At 42.9% G+C, this 12,488-nt stretch overlaps 1 protein-coding gene across 1 annotated transcript; it reads right to left on the reverse strand.

Moving 5' to 3' along the window:
* Positions 1-520: 520 nt before the first annotated feature.
* On the reverse strand, positions 521-10,315 carry LOC116504740 (tigger transposable element-derived protein 1-like). Its single transcript, XM_032211954.1, has 5 exons — positions 10,210-10,315; positions 8,703-9,222; positions 5,289-7,182; positions 3,223-3,342; positions 521-1,717 (listed from the first exon to the last, which is right to left on the reverse strand). Exons 2-4 carry the CDS (start codon positions 9,204-9,206, stop codon positions 3,227-3,229), a joined length of 2,514 nt encoding a protein of 837 aa, XP_032067845.1. The 5' UTR covers positions 9,207-9,222; positions 10,210-10,315; the 3' UTR covers positions 521-1,717; positions 3,223-3,226.
* Positions 10,316-12,488: the final 2,173 nt, after the last annotated feature.

The raw sequence follows: 12,488 nt of genomic DNA on the forward strand, positions 1-12,488 counted from the left end.
TACATGCTGTCGTGCACGCATGCGAGGACAAAAAGGTTACCCATCACTGTACTACATTGTTAGGCTGTAGCTCCTTTCCTAAAATCTCCAGAGGCCAAAATTCACCAAGGAGTCGCACCCCACACAGCAACAGCCCTTACAGATAATCTATTGTTTTCTAATCTCGGCTCAAAAATCTCTTCCGAGATTTCGGAGTGGGGGGGGGAGGTTATTTCTAACCTGCCTGCAATCCCAGAGCACAAAGAACTTCAGTGTGAAACAAGGACTTCTTTAAAACATTTTTAATGTATCAATATGTTTAAAAGCCACCGATGCCCCCTTTGTGCTTGACTCTTAGCTGTCTGTTGTTTTACTCCAATGCTAATGTCATTATCACTCTCTGAGACTGCATGTTAGACCTGAACAACAACTGTGCCCCTCTCGGATGTTCCTCGTAGGTGGATGTGTTTATGAAAACGTGGAAGAACTCTGATATGAATCTGTTCGTGGACCACCAAATTGGGATTTCCTACTACTGCTTTTCGCATAGTAGCAGCATTTATGCAGCTTCTTGGCGATGTATACTATATATTAAGCTTCCTGAGATGTGAGCTAGAAACAAAGCTCTTCCCACACTCGGGCACCTGTGTACAGTCTCTCTACTGTGTTGACCCTCAGGGGGATCGTTATCAGTGCCTGTAGTCTTAAGCACAGATATGGCATCAGGCCAGTGTGAGTGTCCTTTTGTGTATTTTCAACTGGGAGCTGGTCCGAAAGCTTTTGCCACCTTCGGAGCACTTGTAAGGCTTTCGTTCGTGTGGGTCCTCTTGCGTTTGCTCTCTCATTGAAGCTTTCCAAACGCTGGTGCAACGTCTCACCTGTGTGCATCCTTTTACGGAGCTTTAGGTGGCAACTGATCCGGAAGCTTCAACACTTGAAGCATTCATTGTCTCTGATGAGGGCATCTGACCAATGAAGTTTTTGCCGTAGTCTGGACATTTATATGGCTTCTTTGCTGTGTGGATCTTGCTGCTCTTCATGAGGTTTGTTTTCCAACCAAAATTTCCCATATTGTGAGCAAATAATATCCTTTTTTTTTTCCTTGCTGAGGAAGTGCTCCCCTGCAGAATGATCGGAGGCTTGCTGTTAATTTTCCAACAGTGTGTTTATGCAGTTTATCCTTGAAGATGTGTAGTAGCTGGAACACTGTGGGTTGCACACCATCTCCGGCTCCTCTGAATTTCGAATTTTATTTCATTTTTAGCCACGCTGGAAATTAGTTCTTGTAACTTTTGATCATCATCTTCAGGCTTCACTGGCTTTCTTTCCTAAATGCCTTTGTGCTCCCGGTGGATTTATTCACTTTTCTTTTAACCCCAGAACCCCAGAAATACAAGGTTTTGATTCCCTCCAAACTCTTGCAAATGTCTATTTCTTCAGATCTTCCCACCTGGAAAGTCTTCTCTTTTAATATCAGTTCATATTCTGGGAGAAAGAGGAAAATATATTTATGTAGCTTTTCTCCCCACAATGTATTTACAAACAACGTCTGCTGTGAGTTCTTGTGTTCCTGGGTCTCCTCTCATGCCTCCTCTTTCCTCTTCCAATTGACCTTGTCTCTAAAAGGCCACCTCATCTTCCCCTCCTGCTTGATCTAAGAAATCCTAAATTCAATCATGCTCATTTGATGGTTTTCAACCCCAGCTCGGGAGGATTTCAGCATCAAGAAGACTCTCTTCTAGAGCAATAGAGAACAGTTCACATGTCACTAAGCCACCAATTTATTTAATTTTTTAAAAATTAAACAGAATGAATGGGCTCACTAATATTTTAACTACCACCCCATAGCTTGCAACATTCTCTCAACGCTGTCAAAATATTTACTAAGTCTGCACTACTATTAACTTTCTCATAGTTCCTATCACCCATCTCCTCCCACTTATGACTGTATGACTGTAACTTTGTTGCTTGTATCCTTACAATTTATATTGTTCCCTAATATGATTTGATTGCTTATTTGTACCCTATGACTATCATTAAGTGTTGTACTTATGATTTGTGCTGAGTATATATTTTCTTTAATATACACCGAGCCTATGCACCAAAGACAAATTCCTTGTGTGTCCAATCACACTTGGCCAATAAAGAATTCTATTGTATTCTATTCTAGTTTGGGAGGACCTCATCATTAATAACATCCTCTTCTAGGACTAAGCCACTGATTTATTGAAATATATTTCTTATTAAACACCAGTGGACTTACTCACTAACAATGTACAGCCATGATGGCTTTGGTACATGCAACAGTATAAGCCAATCAAAGTAGGTTATAACTAAGCTCAGCCTTCCCTAGATGGCTACACTTCAATTCCCAGAATCCTTCATTCCTCATCAATCTGTGCAAAAGGACAGATAAAGCAGTGGGCTAGAAGAGTGGAAGGCTCCCCTTCCTTAAGATCAGGCAGAAAGTAAATAGCTGTGGGGGTGGGGTGACTGAATTGGGATTCCCACCAGCGGTGGTATTCACTTACCTTCCCTACTGATTCGCAAATATGAGAATGCACATCTCTGTGCATGCACAGAGCCTTCCGCGCATGAGCTTTTGGCGAAAAAAAGGGCCTAAATGGATGCCGTAGTTCTGGGGCAACTGGGCGGGGCCACCCACGATTTGTGCTACCAGTTTGGCCGATCCAGTCCGAATCGGTAGAATATCACCTCTGATTCCTATCCTACGGAACTATTTGGACTTCCGGGCCTCCTCCCAATGTAAGAATCTATCATCTTTACCAAGAGGTTATAGATCTTGCCACGGAGAAGATCTATGTGGCTGCTAATAGACAACATTCAGTTGATGGCACATAATTGATCCATCAAGTGATAGGTCCACCAGACAGAAGATGGGAACTTAGGGGGCAGCTAGTCCAATATGATGCGTTTAACTGGCAGCAAGTCTCTACAGTCTTGTTTTTTCTAGGAGTCAGGTCTTCCCCATCCTGTGCAACCTGACCCTTTCAACCAAAGATTCTAGGAATCAAAAATTCTACGATGGAACCTGGGACAATTTTCCTCTCCAGGAAATGGCATTTGGCTTGGTGAACCCTCAAATGTGAAAGACTGCACCATGGTCGATGCAGTTCTGCAAGATGGATTTTGAAGCCGTTTCCCTGAGCTTCAAAAAGAGAGCATCTGGGCTCAAAAGCACCCCATGAACGTTTCCAATGATTGACTAATCTGCATCCTTACCAAATTAGTTGGCTTCACCATCACTCTCTTGCTTTATATCCATGGGAATCTTCACCTTTACAATCTCAAAGGCCTCTTCTTCCTGTTTCGGAGATTTTAGCATCGTATTCTTTGGGATGACTGGGAAAAAAAAGGAAAGGAAAAGGAATTTTCTTGTAATTCAAGAAAAACAAGCCCTAGGCTTAAACCAGTAACCCTCAAACCAGCTGGGAAGAGGGGATCCAATTTGGAGATTTAATGCACAAAAGTTACTCTTCTAGAGTCAATTTTGAAGTATGTATTTGCCAATAGATCACAAAATAAGTCAGAATTGGAAAACGAGTTGTTCTTGACTTACAACCAGTCATTTTATGTAAAGCACTTCTGGCCACAGTAAAATGTTGTGGGGCTCTCTTGGCACTTAGTTGGGCTGCTTGGTAATGGGCTCATCATTGTGACAGGTTGCAGCATCTTGATCACATGGCTATAATCGGACATGTTTTCCCCACAGTTTTGCTGGGTTTTGACAAAAGGTTCCCACTCAGAACAAGGGGTGTACTTAACATCCAAGCCATTTGCTGAAGGACTGTGTGATTTGCTTTAATGACCACTACAAAAAAAAGTTTTTTTTAAAAAAAACCCCACATTTTGTCCAGTCATGTGAATGCCTCAATTCACAACTCCTACAACTTACGACCAGATGGTTGTAAATTGGATGGTTCCAATTGTGGAGTACTTATAAATGCAATTTGCATGCCCCTAATAAAAATACCAAGGGATGTGGTGGCTCAGTGGCTAAGACGCTGAGCTTGTCGATCAGAAACATCAGCAGTTTTGGCGGTTCAAATCCCTATCGCCGCATAACAGAGTGAGCTCCCGTTACTTGTCCAGCTTCTACCAACCTAGCAGTTCGAAAGCATGTAAAAATATAAATAGAAAAATAGGGACCACTTTAGTGGGAAGGTAACAGCATTCTGTGCGCCTTCGGCGTTTAGTCATGCCAGCCACATGACCACGGAAACGTCTTCGGACAGCGCTGGCTCTTCGGCTTTGAAACAGAGATGAGCACCGCCCCCTAGAGTCGGGAATGACTAGGGGAACCTTTACCGTTAATAAAAATACTTTTATTTCTTCTACAACTAATATGACAAAGGAAAGGAAGTAGCCTCAGTCAGCTCTGTCAAGGTGGTTAGCAGCACTGAATTCGTTTGGGCCACCATTTTGTAATGAGATTGTAGATGAAATGGCCCAGAAGTGCAGAAAACAATTGACTGCAACTCTACAGCATAACGACCAACTCCAACTGAGATGCTAGTATGAAAAGGGAACATTATGCAATTTTTAAAAAGGTTAAATGGAAACTAAGTGCATGAAAAGTTGATATATTATGTTAAGTACAAAATTTTAGATTTGTGTTGAGAGCCAGTTTGGTTTTACAGATAATGCTCAGCTTACCACGGCACCAGATATCACGACTGTGCTTGTCAACAACAGCAATTTTGGCAGTCCAGCTTGCTGATGTTAAGTAAGGAGCTCATGTGACTGCAAATTCCAGCTTCCTACCAGCTTCCCCATTGACTTTGTTGTGGGAAGCTGGTAGAAAGTGTAATCACATAGATGTGGGAACACTACAATCACCAGAACTCCAAGGACAAGTCTTAAGTCCCTTCTTTCAGTACCACCCCAAGTTAGAATAGTCACTTCACTAACTAGTCTTAATCCAAGGACCACCGTGACTAAAAAAGCAAGAGAATCTGAATTCTAGTTCTGCCCTAGGAACTAAATAACAAATCTTGCCAAGAAAATGGCAGGCTCAATCTGAGAATGAAGGATCCTTGATGGTCTCTGAGCTTGGTTATTTTCTTGCAGACATTTCATTGCCCAAACTAGGTAACCTCATCAGTGCACTAATAACAAACAAGTAACAACCACGCTCAGAGAGCACCCCTCATTTCAACTCTGAGCTACAAATAGTCTCCTTTATTGGTGCCAGTCCAAGTCAACAGACTTGGAGACACCAAAAAAGTCCCCCCCCAAATAATAATTAAAAAAAAAGACTACAAAATCATATTTTAAAATTACAATACCTGTAAACATCAAATCGGATCTATATCTTTTGAAAGATTCATGGTTTTCCGAGTTTTCAGGAACATCAGATCCCCTGGCATAACTAGTTGATGGTTGAGGATCATCCAGATGCTCTATTACTGTCGATCGGAACGGTAAGAGGGAGGGGACTGGAACTGGGGAAGAAATAACTTTCTTGAGGAACCCACTATGTCTGCTTTCCACACTTTCTTTCCTTTTTTCTTCGTATATTTCCCGATAGCACTTTAAAATTTCACGCATTTCCCAGTGTACCCGTCTAAAACGTTCCACATCTGGATCCATACTTTCCAATTCTGATAAAATTTTGTTAACACCCGAGAAAACGCTAGCCAATTTTCTCAGACTGAATGTTTTGGGCTGAACTTCTACAACTTTTTTCACTTCTTCTTTTCGTTCTTCTTTTCGTTCTTCTTTTTTTTCTGCTTTTTCAACTTCTTCTTCCACCACCTTCTGCTCTTCCAGTTCTTCTTTCAATTCAATTAAATCTTCGTTGGAAAGCTCTCCCTCTGTGTAAGTTATCAAACTTTGCACGTCTTCAGCGTCAACCTCCAAATCGAGGGATTTTGTGAGCGTCAAAATGTTCTTATTTATTTCGTTTAAATTTTGGTGCTGGTTAAATTCCTCCAAATTATCTGCAAGAGCAGCAAAACATTTCAAGCACTTTTTCCAAATCCCTTGCATGCATTTCACGCTAACATTCTGCCAGGCTGCTACGATGTTTTCAATACAATCCAGGATATTGTAGCTTTTCCAAAACTCGCTCAGTGTTATACTCTCATTTTCCATTGTGGCTAAGGCTTTGGCAAATACTTCCTGCAAATAGTGGGCCTTGAATGCTGAGATAGCTCCCTGGGTCATAGGCTGTAGGAGCACGGAGGTGTTTTGGGGTAGATAAATTACCTTTATATGAGGGTGGAGACTGCCGAGATCTGGGGGAAATCCAGGTGCTTTGCTTAAGAGCAGAAGAATTCTAAACGGAATCCCCTTTTGCCAACAATATTCCTTTACTTGGGGAATGAAACAATTCATAAACCAATCATCAAAGAGAATGGGTGTTATCCAGGCCTTAGGATCGGGTCGGTAATAAATGGGCAGTGAGGTTTTGCTAAAGTTTTTGAACATACAGGAGTGGTCAGATTTGAAGATTACAAATGGCTTCAGCTTGAATCCAGCAACATTTCCGCCCAATAGTACAGTTACTTTATCTTTGAATGCTTTACACCCAGGCATTGCCTGGGCCTCTTTGTGTATGTAGGTTCGCTCCGGCATTCTTTTCCAGTACAACCCAGTTTCGTCCATGCTGAATATCTGGGCGGGAAAATAGTTCCCTTCTGCTATGATCTGATCAAGTTCATTCAGAAAACGTTTGGCAACTTCTTCGTCACCAGTGGCAGTTTCCCCTGACACGTGTGTTTTCTGGTAACGAAACCTTTGCTGGAATCGCATAAACCAGCCGCGGCTGGCCGTGAAGGTTTCGGTGCACTCTTCGCCTGCTCGCTCTTTCAGTGTGGAGAAAATGCTGCGTGCCCTATTCTGAATGAGGACAAGGCTCACCGGAAGCCTCTTCTGTATCTGATCTTCAATCCAGAGGATGAGGAGTTTCTCCATTTCGTGGATGAGGCCTTTTCGCTGCCTTGTTATACTTACATTCATTCCCGATGATCCTTTTATGGCCTCTCTGATCCTTTCCTTGTCCTTCAAAATGGCAGAGATGGTGGAATGGGCCAGGCCTTCTTCTCGAGCTATATTAGTCACTTTCTTCCCATCGGCATACGCTTTGATGATCTTCATCTTCAAATTGAGACTGATGACTTTTCTTTGCTTCTTTCTTATTCCTTCTGGTGTATTGGCGTTCTTTCTCTTTGCAGGCAGCTTGGTATGGGATATAAACATATCAACATGTAAACAAGCAAATAAAAATAAGGGCAGGATATATGTGTTGCTAGCTCTAATAGCAAACACGTGACTGAGAGACTGTGAAGATGTGAAGTTGTAAATGCCCATAACGGTCACAAAATTAATTAGGTATTACAGGTAGTCCTCTACTTACAAATGCAAGAGAGTCCCAACATTTCTGTTGGTAAGTGAGACGTTTGTTATGTGAATTTTGCCCCAATTTACAATCCTTCTTGTCACAATTGTTAAGTGGATCACTCCAACAGGTAAATTAGTAACATGGTTGTTAAGTTAATCTGGCTTTCCAATTGACTTTGCTTATCAGGAGATCATAAAATGTGAGGACATTGGCAATTGTCATAAATATGAGTCAGTTATAAAGCATTTGAATTTCGATCACATGATCCTGGGGATGCTGCAATAGTTGTATGTAAAGTAGTCATAAGTCTCTTTTTTAGTGCGGTTGTAACTTTGAATGGTCACTAAATGAACTGTTGTAAGCCGAGGACTACCTGTGCTATCCTATTTCTGAATGGTCATTAAAACGAAGTAGTTGCTAAACAGGGAGTGGCTGCACCTCATTCTGGGCAATTTCCTGCAAAACAGGAGATGACGTCTTCAGATACAAACTTTTGGCTGGCTTTTTATAAAATAATCTTGAGTTCACAAGACAAAATATAGCTACTTCTCATTTAGCTGCTACCTCAGTAAGCAACTGTTCCCAAATAGAGATAGTCCTTTACTTATCGTACCTCTTTGATTTTTTATTGTTTTATCAATGTATAAAATACAAAGAAAAACAAAATTAGGAAATTAAGGGAAGGAAAAAGAAAGTGAGAAAGAAAATATGAGGCAGTCCTCAACTTAAGACCACAATTGAGCCCAAAATTTCTGTTGCTAAGTGAGATATTTCTTAAGTGAGTTTTGCCCCATTTTACGACCTTTCTTGCCTCAGTTAAGTGAATCACTTCAGTTAAGATGGTAACACGGTTGTTAAGTTAATCTGGCTTCTCCATTTATGACAGTTGGAGAGGAAATCATGTAATCATTAACGTAGATTCGCTTAACAGCCATCAGATCATGATTCATGTTTATGACTATTGCCCAAAAATGAATTAAATATGAATCATGATCTGAATTTGGATCATGTTGATCATGGGGCTACCGCAACGGTTGTTTTAAGTGTGAAAAACCATCACCAGTCACTTTTTTAAAGTGCCATTTTAACTTGGCGAGCCGTGGTAAATCAAGGACTACTTGCATAGTACAGCAATAAAACAATGAAAAGCTTAATTTTCTCACCAACATACACAGTCCAAACAGAACCAAAATCCCAATTCTGAATTCTGCTACTACTGGTACAACTGATTAGTAACACAATTTCACAGGTTAATCATTTTTCTGGCCTCTTGTACCACCTTTGTATTCCCCTCCTCCTTCCTCCTCCATACCCCCCCCCGCCCACTCTTTTCAGCCTTTAGGGATTTGATTCTCACCCTGGCCCTCTCCACCTCCTGGGGGCAGAACTGCGTGAGATGCAGGGGCCACTGTCTCTCCATCCCCATCTTCTCCAGCGTTTCTTTCATCTTCCGGCAGGAATCCAGCTTTTTTCTGCCTATCCAGGCTTTTCCGCGAACGCTCGGATCTCGTGTGGCTTCTCCCGAGCTCCCCTCCCGCGCCTCTTCTTTGACTCTCCCCAAGGAGGCCTGGAAACCTCGGACATCTTCCTCCGACGGAGGCGGAGACGGGCCCGGAGACAGCCAGGCCACGTTTTTCAAGAATTCGTGCCATTCCGTGTCCCAATATCGGTGGCTTTCCTCCTCTGATTCTGTCTTGATGTGGGGCACGCTACCCCTGTTCAAAAAATCCTCAATGGTCTTTACTTGGACTACGATGGGCTCCCCTTCCTCTCTCTCAGTTCCTCCTCCTTCTTCCTCCTCCTCCTCCTCCTCTTCTTCCACCATCTCCTCCTTGTGCACCACAAGTTCCTGTTCCTCCATAGTTGCTGTTCTCCTCCTTTGCCGTTCCAGGAGAGGGAAAAGAAAAGGAAGAAGGAAACATTTTGTGTGTGTGTGTTACAGAGAAGTCACGGAGCCCCCCCCCCCAATGTTGTTAAGGAAGGGAAAAGACCCCTTTTCTACCTCTTCAATCTCTTCTTTTAAGAGTTGCGGAATTAAATCACCCCGTTGAATTAAAGCCATCTTTCCTCCCTTCGATGGGATTGTGTAGGGGTTGCTTTTCAAGGGACTCCCTAAAAGTTGAATAAACGGGCCGAGTTCCGAGCTGGGTCGAAGAAGCCACGTGGGCCGCCCATCCAGGGTCCCCCCCTCCAGCGTCCTTTCCTCCAGCGTCCTTTCTTTCCCCCCACCCCCCCCCCAGGATCACCACCCCACCCGCGGGACTCCCTTGCGGAGGATCCGGGGCCTTTCCCGGGTGAAGAGGCCCTTTCCATACAAAGTCCGGCCAAGATCGCGACCAGAGCTCCCTTCTTCTTTTGTCTTTCGCTGTTGTTGTTTGGGGGACGGGGAGAGATCAGGCCCTTTCAAAGGTGGCGGGGAGAGAAAAGGCTTCTTCTTTCTTTCTCCACCGATTGACTTTTACGGCCTGGTGGTAACACCCCAGCGGGGTTTTAAACTGCCGGTTTGCAAGCCCACCAAAGCCCGGTTCAATGACTTTTACTCGAGACCGGGAGGGGGGGGGGGAACCAGCGATAGATATAAATACATAAATATATATTATATATGTATACACACGATAAGGAGGTTGCACTGCCGCGAACATTTGTTCACCGCTTCCGCATTACTTTTTTTCCCCCCCAACTGATTTGCAAAACGGGCAGTTGTTTCATTTGCTTTGCATTGCAACCCCCCCCACCCCACCCCGGCAATGCTTTCCCCATTATTCTCGCCCTGCCCGCCGCTATTATTATTAGTAGTAGTAGTAGTATTACTAGCATTATTATTATTATTATTATTGTCGCCTTGCTTTTGCCATGCGCCTTACCTTTTCCCGATCGGGCTGCAGCCTCGCGTTCTTTCTCGGAACGGGAGGGGGTGGGGGGAAAGAGAGAGGCCGAGCTGGGCGCCTCTTCGGCGACACCTCTCTAGACCCCGCCGCTCTATGGCTTTAACTGTTTCGCCGGCTGTTTTTTTTTTTTCCCCCCCCTTTCTCCTCGCGTTCGCTCGCTTCGGCCGCGCGCGCGCGCGCGCGAGAGAGAGGAAGGCCTCGAGGCTCGCGCCGGGGTTGTTTAAAACAAACAAACAAACAAAAAAAAAAACCCTTGAAGAGTTAAAACAGGCGTTGGTTGTCGTCACGTTTGGGGGGGGGGGGCTGGGAGGTGCGCGTGGTGGGAACTCGCCCCGTTCCGCAGCATTGACAAATTCCTTGTGTGTCCAATCAGACTTGACCAATAAAGAATTCTGTTCTATTCATTGCGATCCAGGACAGGCGAGGCGGGATATAAAACCAACCAACCGAGCGAGTGAACCGGGTGTGTGTGTTTGTGTGTAACTTCCAAGACGCAGGAAACTCTTTGGGGCTGGTCTTTTTCAGACTAACGTAGTTGCGAAGGGAAAGGGGGGGGGGGGGCAGATAAAATTTCCGTGGGTATAAAAGATATATTTTGTTCGAATTAAAAGATTTCCGAGGTCGCAATACTGGAAGAAGGAATATTTGCCTACTATTCAAGAATGGACGTTAAAAGTAACAAACCTAGCAGAGATGGCTAAAATATCAGCATATCTCAAGGAACACTCAAATGAGAGATATAAACTGGAGTGGAGAAGATGGATTGACTATACTCAAAATAAATATGGGACTAAGAAATTCCAGATGGTTTATGACTGAAGAAACAAGGAATGATATAATCTGTTTAGAGTTAGCCTAGCAAAGAGGAGTTAAAACTCAAATGAAAGATGATACTAACTTTATTTAAGTTTATTTTAGAACAACTTTGTTAAAGATTTATACCCTGTATTGGTTCTGGGAAGTGGGGAGGCGGAGGTTTGGGGGGGGGGGGTTCGGGTGGGGAGAGGTAAACATTTGTAAGTTTTTTTTTCTAAAATTTTCAATTAAAAAAAAAAGATTTCCAAGGTCTCCCTTGGTTGTGGTGGTGAAGATTTCACACAACATTGGTAACAGAATAGAATGGAACAGAATAGGAATAAATAGAATACAAATAAGAATACAAATTAAGAGTAGAATAGAAAATAGAACAGAATTCTTTATTTACCAATTCTGATTGGACACACAAGGAATTTGTGTAATGAACTCAAACCAAACACTCTGAGTTTGCAAAAAACAACTTTTAACATGCTTGGTTATAATACTCTTTGGGCATTTAATGAATCATGAAGATGAAAGCTCCAGGGAAAGATGATCTTTTTTTTTTTGACAGTGCAATTGGAAGTTTTTCTCTTTTGATCCAGAAGGCAGGACCAAGTACAGGTAGTCCTCAATTTATGACTTTTTTTCAGTGTCATAACTTTGGTCACTAAATGAACTCTTTTAAGTCGAGGACTGCCTGTGCTTGTGATGTTCCCTCTGGTTTAGGAAAGAAATCTCTCTGTCTCAGCTTCTGAAAAGAGGTTGAGCATCAGAAGCAGGCAAACTCCTGGCCTGTTTTGAAATCTTGTAGATGTTCTCCCAAAATGGCTGCCAGGGTAGACCTGGCTAGATCCACTCCCAAAGTGCTTTTCAAAGCTCAGCATGTCTAATGGGAACTGCAATCTGGCACCTCCTTCAAGGGCACTTTAAGGAAGTGCATTGTGTAGACCAGTATTTCTCAATCTTGGCAATTTTATGTGTGGACTTCAGCTCCCAGAGTTCCCCAGCTAGTATGGAAATTGGCAGCTAAAGTCTTCCAAGGTTAGAAAACACTAATGTAGATTAATGATTTCCAACTTTGATAACCAGTAGAAGTATAGATTCCAGATCCCACACCCAAATTCCCAGCAATTGTCTAGGTTAGCTATGGAAACGTATCCTTCTGGATCAGATAAATACATCTAACGTAAATTTATTTCGATGTAAGCACTCAACACTTTGTGGGATAGAAATACCCCCACCCTCTTCTCCTCCTCCCCCTTTTGTGCAGTAGCCTTTAAAGCTGCCTGCATCCAATGGCAGAAAATCCCAGATAATGAGGTATTCTTAAAAGTCATCCTTTCTCAGAATAGTCAAAGGTAGACAAAAAGCAACAACAACATACACAGTGGGATCAATAAAAATAAATGGACGAGAGAGAAGAGAAAAAAATGTAAGATGCACAAGCCGGATCAATC

The sequence above is a fragment of the Thamnophis elegans genome, chromosome 2 (assembly GCF_009769535.1).
Source record: "Thamnophis elegans isolate rThaEle1 chromosome 2, rThaEle1.pri, whole genome shotgun sequence".
In the NCBI taxonomy this organism is placed as follows: Eukaryota; Metazoa; Chordata; class Lepidosauria; order Squamata; family Colubridae; genus Thamnophis; species Thamnophis elegans.

Coding starts and splice junctions, on each gene's coding strand:
- LOC116504740 (XM_032211954.1), bottom strand. CDS start 9,206: ATGGAGGAACAGGAACTTGTGGTGCACAAGGAGGAGATGGTGGAAGAA. Junction 7,183..8,702: donor AGGAGGTGGAGAGGGCCAGG/GTGAGAATCAAA, acceptor TCCCATACCAAG/CTGCCTGCAAAGAGAAAGAA. Junction 3,343..5,288: donor ATCCGATTTGATGTTTACAG/GTATTGTAATTT, acceptor TTTTTTTCCCAG/TCATCCCAAAGAATACGATG.